Here is a 19981-nt window from a genome sequence, read left to right as displayed (position 1 = left end):
GTGACGAGTCGAAGAGACTTAGTAGTTGGCAGGAAAAAAGACAGAGGCGCAAGGGGAGAGCCAACTGTGCAACAGCCCCGACAAACAAATTTCTCTGCAGCACCTGTGGAAGAGCCTGTCACTCTAGAATTGGCCTTTATAGCCACTCCAGGCGCTGCTTCACAAACCACTGACTACCTCCAGGCGCTTATCCATTGTCTCTCGAGATAAGGAGGCCAAAGAAGATGGGTTCCATTAACATCTTTTGGCTTTGAAGATTTGTCCTTTGTCTTTGTCAGACTGTTTGAATACCCAAAAGGCCAATTCACTTTTTGTTCGGTGGCCATTTTGGACCATTGTTCACTGTTAAAAATAAAGGTTCATTTTTTATTTAAAGACAAAGTCCATTTTACATAACTCTTTACAGTTAGTCCCTGATTGTTGTATCATCACACTTCCACTATGCGAGACATATTAAATACACGGTTCCAGGAATTGGGAACAAGCAGGTTTTTAAAGGCAGGCCGATACTGAGGAGAGCAGAGCATTTACCAAGGGACCAGTGCTAAGACAATGAAAGGTTCTGGCACCAGTGGTGGGACAGAGGAAGTGGAATGCACAGGAGGGCAGGTTTAGAGGTCCAAGGAGAAGAGGCTGGGATGTAGGCTGAAAGAGGTTTCAGAGGTAAGGCAGGACAACAATTTGTCCTTCCTAATCCCGGGGTACCCCTATTGTCATCCTGATTGAAATCAGCAAACACTGCACAGACTGGGGTGGATATCGAGGGCATTCATGGTCTGTAAGGATCAGTACTATATGGGAAGTGCATTTCCTAGTCATAGAGTCATAACAACACAGTAGGAGGCTATTCGGCCCATCGAATCTATGCCAGCACTCTGTAGAGCAATGAGTCAGTCCCATTACCCGACTCTATCCCCATAGCCCTGCACATTTATTTCCTTCAACTGCCAATCCAATTTCCTTTTGAAATCATTCATCATCTCCGCTTTCATCACCCTTGGAGGCAGCAAATTCTAGGTATTTACCATTCATTTCATGAAAAAGTTCTTCCTCACAACCCCTCTGCATCTCTTGCTCAAATCCTGAAATCTGTGTCCCCTAATCCTTGTATCATCAGCTAATGGCTATCAACCAGTATTTTATGTGGTACTTTGTCAAAGGCTTTCTTAAAATCCATATAGATAACATCCACCCCAATCCCCCCATCAACCTTCTGTTACTTCATCAAACAAATCAATTAGTCAAGCACGATCTGCCTTTTACAAAGATAAAAGCAAAATACTGCAGATGCTGGAAATCTGAAATAAAAACAAGAAATGCTGGAAATACTCAGCAGGTCTGGCAGCATCTGTGGAGAGAGAAGCAGAGTTAACGTGAGTTCCGAAGAAGGGTCACTGACCCGAAACGTTAACTCTGCTTCTCTCTCCACAGATGCTGCCAGACCTGCTGAGTATTTCCAGCATTTTTTGTTTTTATTTCTGCCTTTTACAAATCCATGCTGGCTATCCTTATTTAACTCAAACCTCTCCAAGTGCCCGTTGATTTTTTCCTTGATTATTGTTTCTAAAACCTTACCCACCATTGATGTTAATGACTGGCCTGTAATTACCAGGCATAACCTTACACCCTTTCTTAAACAAGGGTGCCACATTTGCCATGTTCCAATCATCTGGCACCTCCCCTGCATCTAGGCAAGTTTGGAAGATTATGGCAAACCCTTCCACTATCTCCACTCCCACTTCCCTTCCCAACCTGGGATGCAAGCCATCTGGAACAGGCAACTTATCCACTCGGGATACCACACTTTAGGAAAGATGTGAGGGTCCCTGAGAGGGTGTACATGAGATTTACCAGAATGGTTCCAGGGATGAGGGAATTTTAGCTACAAGGTTAGGTTGAAGATGGGGTTGTTCCCCTTGGAGCAAAGGAGATGGAGGGGAGATTTGATAGCAGTGTATAAGATTGTGACAGGTTTAGAGAAGTTGACAAAGAAAAACTGTTCCCATTAGCTGATGGTATAAGAACTGGGGGACACAGATTTAAGGTTTTGGGCAAAAGATGCAGGGAGTATGTGAAGAAGAACTTTTTTTAAGCAGCAAGTGGTAATGACCTAGAACTCGCTGCCAACGAGGTTGGTGAAAGGGGAGATGACAAATGATTTCAAAAGGAAACTAGATGAGCACTTCAGGAAATAAACTTGCAGGTCTACAGGGATAAAGCGGGGAAATGGGACTGATCGGATTGCTCTACAGAATCCTGGCATGGACTTGACGGATCAAATGGCCTCCCTCCGTGCTGTAATGACCATATGACTCTAAGCATAACCAGTCTTTCCAGTACATACTGCTTATCAACTTTTACCGCATCCAATTCCTCTGCCATCTCTGCTTCTATCAATATTTTGGCAGAATCCTCTTCCTTACAAAGTATTGATACAAAATGCTCAGTAAGTATTCTAGCCTTGCCCTGCGCCTCTGAGTATACATCACCCTCTTTGTCCTTAACAGGCTCCACCCTACCTTTTACTACCCGCTTACTATTTACATGCTGGTAGAAGATCCTTGGATTCCCTTTTATGTTAACTTCCATTCTATTCTCAGATTCTCTCTTTGCCAGTCATATTTTCCACTTCACTTCCCCTCTCAACTTACTGTATTTGGTCAGGTTCTCACTTGAAAAATTAGCCTGACATGCATCTTACACCCTCTTTTTTTGTTTCATCATAGTATCTATTTCCCTCACCATCCAAGGAGCCCTGGCTTTGGTTCCCTTAACTTTCGCCCTTGTTGGAATGTACCTAGACTGTACCTAAAGCATCTCCTCCTTAAAGCTCACCCATTGTTCCGTTACAGTTTTTCCTGTGAGTTTTTGGTTCCATTTTAACCGGTTCTACTTTGGATTGCTCTTTGCTCTTCTCCGTTACTAATCTAAACCTTATGATATGTTGATTACTCGCACACACTTGCTCCACTTGGCCCACCTCATTCCCTAGCACCAGATCCAGCAATGCCTCCTTCCTAGGACCAAGAACATACTGGTCAAGGAAGTTCTCCTGAACACATTTCAGAAATTCCTCCTCCTCCTTACTCTTTATTCTAACATTATCCAAATTGACATTTGGGCAATTCTCGTCCTCCAATATCACCACTCTATTGTTCTTACACATCCCTGTGAATTGCCTGCAGATTTGCTCTCTCCCACCATTTAAAGACCTACAGAAAACCCCCAGTAGCACGATCATACCTTTCTTGCTTCTCAACTCTAACCAAACAGACTCTGTCCTTGCCCCCTCAAGGACCTCCTCTCTTTCCAAAACGACAAAACGTTTCCATTATTGCCACTCTATCATATTCCCACACGGCTATTTGTGCTTGTAGCTCACTAACCTTATTCACCATACTTTGTGTATTTGCATACTATCTTTGTATTTCTAGTCCTTCTTAGTCTGCTCCACATCGCAGTTGGGGTGCTAAGATGGCACCTTTTAGTGTGACAGCACTGTGACTGACAGGTGCAAAAGATTTATGTTTACGTAAAAAATCATGATCACTTTTCATGGATAATTATGGCTAGTTGTTAAGGTGCCACACTTCAAACCAAAGGCCGAGTTATCTATTCCTATGGTTCAGATGGATATTAAAGATCCCATAACACTATCTGAAGAAGTTCTCCCAGTGCCCTGCTCAACATTCCTCCCTCAACAACGATCACCAAAACCAGAATAGTTGGCCATTCATCCAACTGTTGTTTAGGGGATCTTGCTGTGCAGAAATTGTCTACGGCAGACTCTCACTTCCAACAGCCTCTCGTAGCTCATTATTGCTGTTAATTGCAATTCATCCTTTTCCAAGTCCACATATTGTTGCTGTTAACTCATCTCCTCACTCGACTTCCAAAGCTGCTTTTTTGCATTTGTGCAGAGAAGAAGGCAGAGTGAGACAGATGTGGAGCAGATGGAAATACTACGGTCCAAGAGGCGCCGAATAGGTTGGGAGTTGGTGTGGTGCTTAATCAGGAGTCTGTCACACTCAAAACTAAATTTAGAGCTACAGATGTTTACGGCACATACAGGCCATTCAGCCCATCATGTTTGTGCCATTTCTTTGCTGCAGCAATCCAAAACAAATTCCACTGCCACGCTTACTCCCCACAGCCTTGTATCTTCCTCTGATTTATCCAATTTCTCTTAAAAGATGCAATGCACTCTGCCTCAACCACTCTGGCAAAAACCAACAATCTACATTACAACGTACCTGAAGACAGGAGCAGCGGCGACTGGTGGACCTGGGTGGAAGCTAATCCGGAGCGGGAGCTGTAAAAGAGAGCGCAGGGCTCGAGGCCCTCACTTACCTGAAGACAGGAGCGGCGGCGGCTGGCAGACCTGGGCAGAAGCTAATCCGGAGCGGGAGCTGTAAAAGAGAGCACGGGGCTCGAGGCCCTCACTTACCTGAAGACAGGAGTGACGGCGGCTGGCGGACCTGGGCAGAAGCTGATCCGGAGTGAGAGCTGTAAAAGAGAGCGTGGGGCTTGAGGCCTTCACTTACCTGAAGACAGGAGTGACGGCGGCTGGCGGACCTGGGCAGAAGCTGATCCGGAGTGAGAGCTGTAAAAGAGAGTGCGGGGCTCGAGGCCTTCACTTACCTGAAGACAGGAGTGACGGCGGCTGGCGGACCTGCTCTCTCTCTCGGCACTTGCTGAGACTCGAAAAAAACTTAGTGCCATCATGGGAAATCTGCATGGTGATTGGATGGGTGAGTAGCAGCTGTTAGTGTATTTAAATAGCTTAAAAAAAGGGGAAAGTTTTTTTGTTGAAAAAAAAACCTCTCGTGATAAGGTGAGTACGACTAAAGTGTTTTTTTTGTAACTTATTAAGGAGTTTAGATTGTAGTGGGTAGAACAAGGCCCCTAGTGTAAGGGAGTAACTAATTAATCTAAGGGTAAGTCATGGCAGGAGAGCTCAGCCCCGTGCTTCTCCTGAGTTATGTGGGAAATCAGGGACGTTTCCAGTGTCCCTGACCACCACGTGTGCAGGAAGTGTATCCATCTGCAGCTACTGGCTACCCGCATTACGGAGCTGGAGCTGCGGGCGGATTTACTGTGGAGCATCCGCGATGCTGAGAACATCGTGGATAACACGTTTAGTGAGGACAAAGAACAAAGAAAATTACAGCACAGTAACAGGCCCTTCGGCCCTCCAAGCCTGCGCCGATCCAGATCCTCTACCTAAACATGACGCCTATTTTCTAAGGGTCTGTATCTCTTTGCTTCCTGCCCATTCACGTATTTGTCTAGATACATCTCAAAAGACGCTATCGTGCCTGCGCCTACCACCTCCGCTGGCAACGCGTTCCAGGCACCCACCACCCTCTGCGTAAAGAACTTTCCACGCATATCCCCCCTAAACTTTTCCCCTTTCACTTTGAACTCGTGACCCCTAGTAATTGAATCCCCCACTCTGGGAAAAAGCTTCTTGCTATCCAACCTGTCTATACCTCTCACGATTTTGTACACCTCAATCAGGTCCCCCCTCAACCTCAGTCTTTCTAATGAAAATAATCCTAATCTACTCAACCTCTCTTCATAGCTAGCGCCCTCCATATCAGGCAACATCCTGGTGAACCTCCTCTGCACCCTCTCCAAAGCATCCACATCCTTTTGGTAATGTGGCGACCAGAACTACACGCAGTATTCCAAATGTGGCCGAACCAAAGTCCTATATAACTGTAACATGACCTGCCAACTCTTGTACTCAATGCCCCGTCCAATGAAGGAAAGCATGCCTTATGCCTTCTTGACCACTCTATTGACCTGCGTTGCCACCTTCAGGGAACAATGGACCTGAACACCCAAATCTCTCTGTACATCAATTTTCCCCAGGACTTTTCCATTTACTGTATAGTTCACTCTTGAATTGGATCTTCCAAAATGCATCACCTCGCATTTGCCCTGATTGAACTCCATCTGCCATTTCTCTGCCCAACTCTCCAGTCTATCTATATTCTGCTGTATTCTCTGACAGTCCCCTTCACTATCTGCTACTCCATCAATCTTAGTGTCGTCTGCAACCTTGCTAATCAGACCACCTATACTTTCCTCCAAATCATTTATGTATATCACAAACAACAGTGGTCCCAGCACGGATCCCTGTGGAACACCACTGGTCACACGTCTCCATTTTGAGAAACTCCCTTCCACTGCTACTCTCTGTCTCCTGTTGCCCAGCCAGTTCTTTATCCATCTAGCTAGTACACCTTGGACCCCATGCGACTTCACTTTCTCCATCAGCCTACCATGGGGAACCTTATCAAACGCCTTACTGAAGTCCATGTATATGACATCGACAGCCCTTCCGTCATCAATCAACTTTGTCACTTCCTCAAAGAATTCTATTAAGTTGGTAAGACATGACCTTCCCTGCACAACACCATGTTGCCTATCACTGATAAGCCCATTTTCGTCCAAATGGGAATAGACCCTATCCCTCAGTATCTTCTCCAGCAGCTTCCCTACCACTGACGTCAGGCTCACCGGTCTATAATTACCTGGATTATCCCTGCTACCCTTCTTAAACAAGGGGACAACATTAGCAATTCTCCAGTCCTCCGGGACCTCACCCATGTTTAAGGATGCTGCAAAGATATCTGTTAAGGCCCCAACTATTTCCTCTCTCGCTTCCCTCAGTAACCTGGGATAGATCCCATCCGGACCTGGGGACTTGTCCACCTTAATGCCTTTTAGAATACCAACACTTCCTCCTTCCTTATGCCGACTTGACCTAGAGTAATCAAACATCGGTTCCTAACCTCAACATCCTTCATGTCCCTCTCCTCGGTGAATACCGATGCAAAGTACTCGTTTAGAATCTCACCCATTTTCTCTGAGTCCAAGCATAACATTCCTCCTTTGTCCTTGAGTGGGCCAATCCTTTCTCGAGTTACCCTCTTGCTCCTTATATATGAATAAAAGGCTTTGGGATTTTCCTTAACCCTGTTTGCTAAAGATATTTCATGACCCCTTTTAGCCCTCTTAATTCCTCGTTTCAGATTGGTCCTACATTCCCGATATTCTTTCAAAGCTTCGTCTTTCTTCAGCCACCGAGACCTTATGTATACTTCCTTTTTCCTCTTAGCTAGTTTCACAATTTCACCTGTCATCCATGGTTCCCTCATCTTGCCATTTCGATCCCTCATTTTCACAGGAACATGTCTCTCCTGCACGCTAATCAACCTCTCTTTAAAAGCCTCCCACATATCAAATGTGGATTTACCTTCAAACAGCTGCTCCCAATCTACATTCCGCAGCTCCTGCCGAATTTTGGTATAGTCGGCCTTCCCCCAATTTAGCACTCTTCCTTTAGGACCACTCTCGTCTTTGTCCATGAGTATTTTAAAGCTTATGGAATTGTGATCACTATTCCCAAAGTAGTCCCCTACTGAAACTTCAACCACCTGGCCGGGCTCATTCCCCAACACCAGGTCCAGTATGGCCCCTTCCCGAGTTGGACTATTTACATACTGCTCTAGAAAACCCTCCTGGATGCTCCTTACAAATTCTGCTCCATCTAGACCTCTAACACTAAGTGAATCCCAGTCAATGTTGGGAAAATTAAAATCTCCTATCACCACCACCCTGTTGCTCCTACATCTTTCCATAATCTGTTTACATATTTGTACCTCTATCTCACGCTCGCTGTTGGGAGGCCTGTAGTACAGCCCCAACATTGTTACTGCACCCTTCCTATTTCTGAGTTCTGCCCATATTGCCTCACTGCTCGAGTCCTCCATAGTGCCCTCCTTCAGCACAGCTGTGATATCCTCTTTGACCAGTAATGCAACTCCTCCACCCCTTTTACCTCCCTCTCTATCCCGCCTGAAGCATCGATATCCTAGGATATTTAGTTGCCAATCATGCCCTTCCCTCAACCAAGTCTCAGCAATAGCAATAACATCATACTCCCAGGTACTAATCCAAGCCCTAAGTTCATCTGCCTTACCTACTACACTTCTTGCATTAAAGCAAATGCACCTCAGGCCACCACTCCCTTTGCGTTCATCATCTGCTCCCTGCCTACTCTTCCCCTTAGTCACGCTGACTTCATTATCTAGTTCCATACAGGCTTTCGTTACTACCTCCTTACTGTCCACTGACCTCCTCATTTGGTTCCCAATCCCCTGCCACATTAGTTTAAACCCTCCCCAACAGCGTTAGCAAAAGCACCCCCAAGGACATTGGTTCCAGTCCGGCCCAGGTGTAGACCGTCCAATTTGTAATAGTCCCATCTCCCCCAGAACCGGTCCCAATGTCCCAAAAATCTGAACCCCTCCTTCCTGCACCATCTCTCAAGCCACGCATTCATCCTGACTATTCTTTCACTTCTACTCTGACTATCACGTGGCACTGGTAGCAATCCTGAGATTACTACCTCTGAGGTCCTACTTTTTAACTTGGCTCCTAACTCCCTAAATTCTGCTTGTAGGACCTGATCCCGTTTTTTACCTATATCATTGGTGCCTATGTGCACAATGACAACTGGTTGTTCACCCTCCCCCTTCAGAATGTTCTGCAGCCGATCTGAGACATCCCTGACCCGTGCACCTGGGAGGCAACATACCATTCGGGAGTCTCGTTTTCGACCACAGAACCGCCTATCTACTCCCCTTACAATCGAATCCCCGATGACTATAGCCCTTCCACTCTTTTTCCCGCCCTTCCGAACAGCAGAGCCAGCCACGGTGCCATGAACCTGGCGACTGCTGCCTTCGCCTGGTGAGCCATCTCCCTCAACAGTATCCAAAATGGTATATTTGTATAGGTAGTCACACCGCAGGTAATGGCTGCACAGGCAGAAAAGGGATGGGTGACCACCAGGCGCAGTAGTAGGCACAGGCAGGTAGTGCAGGAGTCTCCTGTGGCCATCCCCCTCTCATACAGATATACCACTTTGGATACTGTTGGGGGAGATGACCTCCCAGGGGAAAACAGCAGCAGCCAAGTTCGTGGCACCATGGAGGGCTCTGCAGGGGAGGAAAAGAGGGGGAAGAGCTATAGTGATAGGGGATTCTATCATAAGGGGTGCAAACAGGTGTTTCTGTGGCCACAAACGAGACTCCAGGATGGTATGTTGCCTCCCTGATGCTAGGGTCAAGGATGTCATGGAGCGGTTGCAGGACATTCTGAAGGGGGAGGGTGAGCAGTCAGAGGTCGTGATACACATTGGTACCAACGACATAGGTAGAAAGAGGGATGAGGTCCCGCAACAAGAATTTAGGGAGCTAGGTAGAAGATTAAAAAGTAGGACCTCAAAGGTTGTAATCTCTGGATTACTCCCTGTGCCACGTGCCAGCAAGTGTAAGAATAGGAGGATAGAGCAGATGAATGCGTGGCTCAGGAGATGGTGCAGGAGGGAGGGCTTTAGGTTCCTGGATCACTGGGGCATTGATTAGCACATGGGATTATATTATTGCTATCACAGAGACATGGCTGAGGGAGGGGCAGGACTGGCAACTCAATATTTATTTATTTAGAGATACAGCACTGAAACAGGCCCTTCGGCCCACCGAGTCTGTGCTGACCAAGAGTCACCCATTTATACTAACCTTGCAGTCATCCCATATTCCCTACCACCTACCTGCACTATGGCCAATTTACCTATCAACCTGCAAGTCTTTGGCTGTGGAAGGAAACCAGAGCACCCGGCGAAAACCCACACGGGCACAGGGAGAACTTGCAAACTCCGCGCATGCAGTACCCAGAATCAAACCCAGGTCCCTGGAGCTGTGAGGCTGCGGTGCTAACCACTGAGCCACTGTGTCGCCCAATATTCCAGGACATAGAATCTTCAGGTGTGATAGGGGAGGGGATAAAAGAGGAGGTGGCATTGCACTGTTGATCAAGGAGTCAATTACTGCAGTAAGGAGGGATGATATCTTAGAAGGTTCCTCAAATGACGCCACATGGGTAGAACTTAAGAACAAAAGCGGGGCGATCACTTGGCTGGGCGTGTACTACAGGCCTCCAAACAGTCAGGGAGAGATAGAGGAACAGATATGGAGGCAAATCTCAGAGAGGTGTAAAAATAATAGGGTAATAATAGTAGGGGATTTCAACTTAGCTAATATCAACTGGGATAGTCTTAGTGCCAAAGGCTTAAAGGGGGAGGAATTCTTAAAATGCATACAGGAGAGCTTTTTGAGCCAGTACGTGGAAAGTCCTACAACAGAAGGGGCAATATTGGACCTAATCTTGGGGAATGAAGCTGGACAAGTGGTAGAAGTATCAGTGAGGGAGCATTTCGGGGATAGTGACCATAACTCTAAGATTTAAGGTAGTTATAGAAAAGGACAAAGACGGGCCAGAAATAAAGGTACTGAATTGGGGGAAGGCCGATTTCAATTTGATAAAACAGGATCTGGCCAAAATGGACTGGGAGCAGCTACTTGCAGGAAAGTCTACATCAGGCCAGTGGGAGTCATTCAAAGAGGAAATAGTGAGGGTTCAGAGCCAACATGTCCCCGTTAAGGTGAACGGTAGGACCATCAAGTCCAGGGAACCCTGGATGTCAAGGAATACAGAGTATTGAATAAGTTAAAAAAAGGAGGCTTATGGCAGATTCGGAGCGCTGAAAACAGCGGAGGCATCAGAGGAGTATAGAAAGTGTGGGTGGGGTACTTAAAAAAGTAATTAGGAGAGCGAAGAGGGGACATGAAAAAACATTGGCAGGCAAGATAAAGGAAAATCCCAAGGCGTTTTATAAGTATATTAAGAGCAAGAGGATAACCAGGGAAAGAGTAGGGCCCATTAGGGACCAAAGTGGCAATGTGTGTGGAGCCAGAGGACATAGGTGAGATTTTAAATGATTACTTTTCATCTGTTTTCACTGTGGAGAATGACGATGTAGGTGTAGAAATCAGGGAGGGGGATTGTGATATACTTGAACATATTAACATTGAAAGGGAGCAAGTATTAGTTGTTTTAGTGGGCTTAAAAGTGGATAAATCCCCAGGCCCAGATGAGATGTATCCCAGGCTGTTATGTGAGGCAAGGGAGGTGATAGCAGGGGGTCTAACACAAATTTTCAGATCCTCTCTGGCCACGGGAGAGGTGCCAGAGGACTGGAGGACAGCGAATGTGATACCATTATTCAAGAAGGGTAGCAGGGATAGACCAGGTAATTACAGACCGGTGAGTCTAACATCAGTGGTTGGGAAACTACTGGAAAAAATTCTGAGGGACAGGATTAATCTCCACTTGGAGAGGCAGGGAATAATCAGGGATAGTCAGCACGGCTATGTCAGTGGGAGATCGTGTCTAACTAACTTGATTGAATTTTTCGAGGAGGTGGCTTGATGTGCAGATGAGGATAAAGCAGTTGATGTAGTCTACATGGACTTCAGAAACGCTTTTGATAAGGTCCCGCATGGGAAATTGGTTAAGAAGGTAAGAGCCCATGAGATCCAGGGCAATTTGGCAAAGTGGATCCAAAATTGGCTTAGTGGCAGGAGGCAGAGGGTAATGATCGAGGGCTGTTTTTGCGAGTGGAAGCCTGTGACCAGTGGTGTACCACAGGGATCGGTGCTGGGACCCTTGCTGTTTGCAATGTACATTAATGATTTAGATGTGAATATAGGAGGTGTGATCAGTAAATTCGCTTATGACACGAAAATTGGTGGTGTCGTAAATAGTGAGGAGGAAAGCCTTTGATTACAGGACGATATAGATGGGCTGGTAAGATGGGCAGAGCTGTAGCAAATGGAATTGAATCCTAAGAAGTGTGAGGTGATGCATTTTGGAAAGACTAACAACGCAAGGGAATATACAATGGATGGTCGGACCCTAGGAAGTACAGAGGGACCTTCGTGTACTTGTCCATAGATCACTGAAGGCAGCAGCACAGGTAGATAAGGTGGTTAGGAAGGCATATGGGATACTCGCCTTTATCAGCCAACGCACAGAAATAAGAGCAGGGAGGTTACAATGGAGCTGTATAAAACGCTAGTTAGGCCATATCTGGAGTACTGTGTACTGTTCTGGGCACCGCACTATAGGAAGGATGTGATTGCACTGGAGTGCAGAGGAGATTCACCAGGATGTTGCCTGGGCTGGAGCATTTCAGCTATGAAGAGAGACTTCAGCTTTTTTTTCCTCTCGTTTCTTTTACCTTTCCTTTACATTCAGACAACAGCTATTCATGATCCTGCCATTCGCATCTCCTCTAGACACATCTTTTGTTTCTCCACTTGTCCCATCACCACTCCCTTTGTACCATGAAACCTTGTCACTTAATCTCTCCTGCCCTCCACCCTATCGCAGACCTTCCCTTTTGTTCTCCCCCCCTCCCCCCACTTTCACTTGCTCAAAACCTATTACATTTTAAACTTTTCCAGTTCCGATGTAAGGTCACAGATCTGAAATGTTAACTATTTCTCTCTCTACAGATGCTGCCAGACCTGCTGAGTATTCCCAGCATTTTCTGTTTTTAGTGCTTTTTTTCCATGACCAACTACATCCTTAAACTTATTTCCTTAATTTCCCACCATCACCCCCACGGTCCCAATAGCCTCACCTCCAAATAATAAACCAAGGAGATATAAATCACTGGTTAGGCCTCAGCTGGAGTATTGTGGACAATTCTGGGTGCCACACTTCAGGAAAGATATAAAGGCTTTGGAAAGGGTACAGAAAAGGTTGAAGGGGATGTTGCCAGGGATGGAGGAAACACAAGTCTGCCACAAGGGGCCCAGTCCAGAAGCCACTCTTTTAAGGGATCTTTTATCTCATCACATCAAGTCTGTGCTGATCAAATCCTCAGACTTTGGGCTAAAACAGAGATGTAGGAACTCCCTGGGAGGAATTATAGTCTGGCAGATCATGCAATCTATTTATCTTGGGGGACATTTCTGCTGAATTCATCCAAGCTGAACCTACAAACAACCTGAAGACAGAATTAAATCCAGTGATCAGATGGATCTGGTCTGGAAATTCACCAGCTTGTGCTCTCCCAGTTTTTTGTCCATCTTTCCTGCAATTCCATGCTTGAATCTCTCTAATCAGATTTCTGCCCCTGCTAAAGCACTGAAACGGACAATCTGTGTGACTTTGGCCATGGTCCAGTATCATTCCTTGTCCTTTCTGCAGCTTGTCGAGGTCAAAAACACCAACTTTCTTCAATGTCAGCTGTGTGCGGCTACCGCTGCTTGATCAAATCTTATCTGTTCAATCGTAGATAGAAAATTTGCAAAAATGGCTTCTATTTCCAGCCTCCGCACGCACCAATATCGTAAGGATCCTTCAAGAACCTATCCTTCGCCTCCTCCCATTCCTCATCTAAAAGATGCCCCTCAGCAACATCATCCGAAGACGCGACATCAGGTTCTACATGTGTGATGACGACACCCAGCTCTACATCACCACCACCTCTCTTGACCCCTCCACCACCTGTGTTTGTTTGCTCGACATCCAATCCTGAATGGCTAAGTAAAGCAGGAGTGAAAACCCTGGCTGATTTCTTCGTCTTCTAACCCAAGGGCATTGAGACCTATTGCGATGCCCAAACTGAGACAAACTAACTCAGCATTGGGAAGGGATTCTACCTGGGAGCGGGCAACCTTCAAATCTCTGTCTGCTGAAAGTAATGCAGATTTTGTTGTGGTACAGCTCCTATGATTAAACATTGCACATTTCCAACTCCATTTCTTGTCCTGCTATTATTCTCCAAATGTCATTTTTCTAGTTTTTATTGAGAAAACTTTGAGAGTCAAGAACCATTAATGTAGGTTGAAAAGAATAAAACACAAAAAATAAATCAGCAAGTAGTAGTCAGGTAACACCATGGTTGGGTTTTAAAAGAACAAAAGACCACCGTAGAGCTCCGTAATTTTGAAGTTAGAATCATAGAAAGATTAAGGCACAGAAAGAGGCCACTTGGCCCATCATTACGTTCTGCTTAAAAAAGTCAAAAATAGCAATTAGGATTGGATTCTTGACTTTGATGTAGTGAGGATACAGGGAGGAAGATGCCTAAATTGCTAGAATAAATTGAATTTAGTAAATATTATGTCTATTTCACTTTAAACACGCCTGATCATCCTGCCATGAACTCAACGAAAAGATTTTTCTTCTGATTTTCTGCATTTCTATTTGAGAATTGTCCTTCACCTCTCAAATTAGCCAACACAAATAATCATTTTGTTTTTTCCAGCACCATCAGCAGCTGTTGTAAATTGATTCTATGAATTTTTTTTAGATAATTTATCATTTTGTTGTTAGTGTTTTTGCATGTTCCAATTAGTTGAAATAACAATACACAGGCACTTTTTTTTCCTTTATGCATTCTGCAGAACTTTTGAGTTTGGCAGATTTCCAAAATAAAGTAAATTGGGCTAAGCACAGCAATCCCAGGTGAGGTTCCATCAACTATTAGATTCAAAATGGCTGCAGACAGCAAGCACCTCTCACAAAATGGCCATCAGAGCAGAAAATATTGAACAGTATTCGAGATGAAATGATGGGTTGGATTCTGTTACTCATTTTAGTATTTAGGCTGTGGACCATCATCTGGCCCAAATTTTGTTCAATGTGGGGGTGGGCGGGGGTAGGGGGAAGCAGAAAACAACTCTGGGAATGGTTCTCACCTAAAACAGTAGATCCTACATCTACAGGAAGATATAACACTTGACCATATTAGATAGCAGCAGACTGAGAAGGGCTCGGAGAAATGCAAAGAAAGGATTACAATCCATGTATGGGAACAGTCAAAATGTATCAATAAGATTATTGAACTACAAACACAAATAGCAATATGTTGTAGTGGCAATAACAGAAGGTGGATTAAAAATGGCAAAGATTGAGTGCTTAATATACAAGGCTATCAAGTGTTCAGAAAAAATAGACAAAGAAAAAAGTAGCTAGGGTGGCAGTACTAATTAGGGAAGACATTGTAGTGTTGGAAAGAGGGGATGTCCTTAAGGGTGCAAGGACACAATCCATTTGGTTAGAGCTGAGAAGCAAAAAGGGTATAATGACACTACTAGGGATATTCTGTAAGCTTCCAAATAGAGAGAGATGAGCAAATCTGCAGTAAGATCACAGGGATATGCAAGAACTATTTATTTATTTAGAGATACAGCACTGAAACAGGCCCTTCGGCCCACCAAGTCTGTGCCGATCATCAACCACCCATTTATACTAATCCTACATTCCTACCACATCCCCACCTGTCCCTATATTCCCCGACCACCTACCTATACTAGGGGCAATTTATAATGGCCAACTTACCTATCAACCTGCAAGTTTTTGGTGGTGGGAGGAAACCGGAGCACCCGGCAAAAACCCACACAGACACAGGGAGAACTTGCAAACGCCACACAGGTAGTACCCAGAATTGAACCCGAGTCGCTGGAGCTGTGAGGCTGCAGTGCCAACCACTGCGCCACTGTGCTGCCCTAACTATACAGTGGTGATATTGGGAGAAGTTAATTACCTAAATATCAATTGGAATAATGTTGGAGTAAAGGGAAAGGAGAGGGAGCAATTTCTAAAAAGCGGGCAGAACTTCCTTGACCAGTATGTTTTCAGCCCAACTTGAAAGCAGATATTGCTGGATCTGGTGCTCGTAAATGAGGTGGGCCAACTGCCCAAGTGCCTGTGGGGAAGCACTTAGGTAGGAGTGATCATCGCATCATAAGTTTTGGACCTGTAAGGCACAAAAGCAAGGAACGATTATATAAGGCAGAATGGTTGGATTCAAAAGCGGCTAATATCAATGCAATGAAAATGCATCTAACCAGGATAAAATGGAACGAAAGGCTGACAGGAAAAACAGTCATGGAACAATGGGTTATCTTTAAGGAAGAGATGCTTCAAGTACAGGGCAGGTACATTCCAACAAAGGCGAAAGATAGGGAAACCAAAAACAGAGCTCCTTGGTTGACGAGGGAGGTAGAGATGATGATGATGAAACAAAAAAGTGCGTTTCTGTTGCATGTCAGGTGAATTCTTCAAGTGTGAACCAGGTCAAATACAAAAAGTTGAGTGGGGAGGTGAACAGGAAAATAAAACTGAGTGGTGCAGTGGTTCGCACTGCAGCCTCACAGTTCCAGTGACCTGGGTTCAACTCTTGGTACTGCCTGTACGGAGTTTGCAAGTTCTCCCTGTGACCACGTGGGTTTCTGCTGGGTGCTCCGGTTTCCTCCCAAAGACTTGCAGGTTGATAGGTAAATTGGCCATTGTAAATTGCCCCTGGTGCAGGTAGGTGGTAAGAGAATTGTGGGAATATGGGATTAATGTAGGATTGGTATAAATGGGTGGTTGATGGTTGGCACAGACTTGGCACAGACAAAGGGCCTGTTTCAGTGCTGTATCTCTAAATGACAATAGGATGGCAGTCAATATAAAAAAGAAACACAAAAATCTTCTATTAGCATGTAAATAGTAAGCTGGGTAGTAAGGTGTTGGGGGGGGTGCTATAAGGGACAAAGAGAGTAACATACTTAGAGGACAAGGACAAGGCTAAAATACTTAATGAGTACTACATTTTGGTGTTTACTAAAGAACAGGAATCTGACAAAATATTGGTAGAGGTGGAGAGAGTATAGGCAATAGATAGGGTAAAAATTGAGAGGGAAGTGGCACTGGAAAGGTTGGCTATGCTTAGGGTAACTAAGTCACCTGGTCCAGATGGCTTGCCTCCCAGGTTACTAAAGGAAGTTGGGGGTGGAGATAGCAGAAGGTTTTGCCATAATCTTCCAGTCTTCCCTAGATGCAGGGACAGGTGCCAGAAGATTGGAGAGTTGCAAATGTGCCACCCTATTTCAAGAAAGGGTGTGAGGACAGTCCTAGCAACTACAGGCCAGTTAGTTTAACATCCGTGGTGGGTAAGGTTTTAGAAACGATAATCAGGGAAAATATTGACAGACTCCTGGAGAGGTCCAAGTTAATTAAGGATAGCCAGCATGGAATTGTCAAAGGTTGATCATGCTTGACTAATCTAATCAAATTCTTTGATGAAGTAACAGAGAGGGTTGATGAAGGGAATGTGGTGGATGTTGTTTACAGGAATACAAATAGAGGGGGGTTTGGATTCAAATTTATGTGGCGTCATGCAAATTGAGTGGCAGAATCTTTGCAGCATTAAGAAGTTACCTGCATCTGTCCACCAAGACCAGTGATTTTACTGAATTGTTTTTCATTCCATTAAACCAGACGGATAAATGGGTTTTGCTGGTGACGCTATAACAGGAAACACCCAAGACTGGACACCTTGTAGGTCATCTTAACTTGGGACAATAGTTTAAAACAGGAACTATCGGATATCCCCATTGCACTGGAGTCAGTGCCATCAGCCTCAAGAAAACGAACATCATGGGGCAGGATGTCAGAAATGCTCCATCCATCAATATTGGCGACCACGCTCTGGAAGTGGTTCAAGAGTTCACCTACCTAGGCTCAACTATCACCAGTAACCTGTCTCTAGATGCAGAAATCAACAAGCGCGTGGGTAAGGCTTCCACTGCTATGTTCAGACTGGCCAAGAGAGTGTGGGAAAATGGCGCACTGACACGGAACACAAAAGTCCGAGTGTATCAGGCCTGTGTCCTCAGTACCTTGCTCTACGGCAGCGAGGCCTGGACAACGTATGCCAGCCAAGAGCGACGTCTCAATTCATTCCATCTTCGCTGCCTTCGGAGAATACTTGGCATCAGGTGGCAGGACTATATCTCCAACACAGAAGTCCTTGAAGCGGCCAACATCCCCAGCTTATACACACTACTGAGTCAGCGGCGCTTGAGATGGCTTGGCCATGTGAGCCGCATGGAAGATGGCAGGATCCCCAAAGACACATTGTACAGCGAGCTCGCCACTGGTATCAGACCCACCGGCCGTCCATGTCTCCGTTATAAAGACGTCTGCAAACGCGACATGAAATCGTGTGACATTGATCACAAGTCGTGGGAGTCAGTTGCCAGCATTCGCCAGAGCTGGCGGGCAGCCATAAAGACAGGGCTAAATTGTGGCGAGTCGAAGAGACTTAGTAGTTGGCAGGAAAAAAGACAGAGGCGCAAGGGGAGAGCCAACTGTGCAACAGCCCCAACAAACAAATTTCTCTGCAGCACCTGTGGAAGAGCCTGTCACTCCAGAATTGGCCTTTATAGCCACTCCAGGCGCTGCTTCACAAACCACTGACCACCTCCAGGCGCGTATCCATTGTCTCTCGAGATAAGGAGGCCCAAATGAAAAAGAAGAAAAGAAAAAGAACTGGAGTCAGTAACTGTGGCCTGACCAATTTGTAAAGATGTAGCAGTATCTTTTCTCTTGTACTGCAGTAGAATCATAGAATGTTTACAGCACAGAAGGACATCATTTGGACCATCATATCCATGTCAGTTCTCTGCAAGAGCATCTCAGCTAGTCCCATTCCCATGTCTTTTCCTCATAGCCCTGCAAATTTTCTCTCTTCAGATAAGGGGAGGTCATGATGTAGTGGTAGTATCACTAGAATAGTAATCCAGACCACCCACCTAACGCTCTGGGGACATGGGTTCAAATTCCATCATGACAGATGGTGAAATTTAAACTCAATTAATAAATCCAGAATTTAAAAAAGTGATCTAATGGTGACCATGAAACCAGTGGCAATTGTTGTAAAAACCCATCTGGTTCACTATTGCCCTTTAGGGAAGGAAACCTGTTGTCCTCACCTGGTCTGGCCTACATGTGACTCCAGACCCACAGCAATGTGGTTGTCTCTTAAATGCCCTAGCAAGCCACTCACTTCAAGGGCAATTAGGGATGAGCAACAAATGCTGGCCTCTCCCTGGTTCTCAAGAAGGGTGACTGACTTGAAACGTTAACTCTGCTTCTCTCTCCGCAGACGCTGCCAGACCGGCTGAGTATTTCCAGCATCTGCAGCATTTTGCTTTTATTATCCCTCATCCCTGGAACCACTCTCATGAATCTTTTCTGCACCCAAATGCCTTCAAGTCCTTCCTAAAGAGTGTGCCCAGAACAGGACACAATAATAATAAAACTGGACACAATACTTCAGATGAGGCTGAACCAATGTTTTTTTTATGAAGGCTCACTACAACTTCCTCATTTTTGTACTGTGCCTCTAGCCCAGAATCTCAAATACCTTTTTAACCACTTTCTCAGTAGCCCTATTCAGAAAACCCTGGCTCTCATAGATAACTCTCTTTATAAAACAACTTGTTTCCCCCCTTTTTGTTTTGAAAATTTGTGTGTTTGAAACCCTGAATCTGCTTCTTTCAATGTTGTACCGCCAGTGCCTGCATCCTCTCCTCAGACCCACCTCAAATTCCATCTAACATCTCTCTGTGCCCAAAACATTACCGCAAGCCTCGAGCCGGCACCCAAATCCAAGGCCACAATTTATTAACGTTGTGGAATTTTTTAAACCACAAATAATTTTGAGGTTTTTTTTTTGAAGCGGGTTCCCTAATAATAACATTCAAACAATAATCTACAGAGAATAACTTCAGTTCTCCCGACATAAAACAACATATCTAATACACGCTAACTGCTCGACATCTCAAACTAACCAGACAATTTTGCTTCACTTAGTCACATTTATCCACAACCGCCATTGTTACCCACTTCACCCAGGAGGGGTCTCCGCTATTACCCAATACACCCACCCCCAGCTTTTGGCGCTTTTCGAACAGTCATCGGAGAACGCCGAATTCAATTCTGATTGGCGTACATCCTGACCAATCGTGCGTGGACATATTGCCTTAATCATTCAATCCGACCAATCCAATTTAAACTACTGGGCGGGATGACGCTCACCCGAGAGAGCGATAGCAAGCGTGGCCAATCGAACGTCGCCTCCTTGCCGGCGACCAATGGCCTCGCGTTGACCGGTGCGCTGTCCAATCGGGACGTGCGTAGCTCCGGCGGACGTTGCCCAATCGCAGGGCTCATTCCTCTCCCGTTTCCCACAGATGATGGACGTGACATCGCGGCC

The 19981-nt window shown here is 45.4% G+C and overlaps 1 protein-coding gene across 1 annotated transcript in view; it reads right to left on the bottom strand.

Annotated features, from left to right (window-relative positions):
• The window catches only part of itga10 (integrin, alpha 10), a 182549-nt gene extending 171131 nt beyond the window's left edge, over nucleotides 1–11418 (bottom strand). The window contains exons 1-2 of the mRNA XM_068022751.1: nucleotides 11317–11418; nucleotides 4642–4762 (exon numbers count right to left, since the gene is read on the bottom strand). Of these exons, the coding sequence (XP_067878852.1) occupies nucleotides 4642–4762; nucleotides 11317–11418 (223 nt within the window). The remainder of the gene's footprint in view (nucleotides 1–4641; nucleotides 4763–11316) is intronic.
• Between the last annotated feature and the right edge of the window lie 8563 nt (nucleotides 11419–19981).

This window comes from Heterodontus francisci, chromosome 46 (assembly GCF_036365525.1).
Source record: "Heterodontus francisci isolate sHetFra1 chromosome 46, sHetFra1.hap1, whole genome shotgun sequence".
Lineage (NCBI taxonomy): Eukaryota > Metazoa > Chordata > Chondrichthyes > Heterodontiformes > Heterodontidae > Heterodontus > Heterodontus francisci.
The sequence above is the reverse complement of the archived record's forward strand: the minus strand, read 5'-3'. Positions and strand labels throughout refer to the sequence as shown.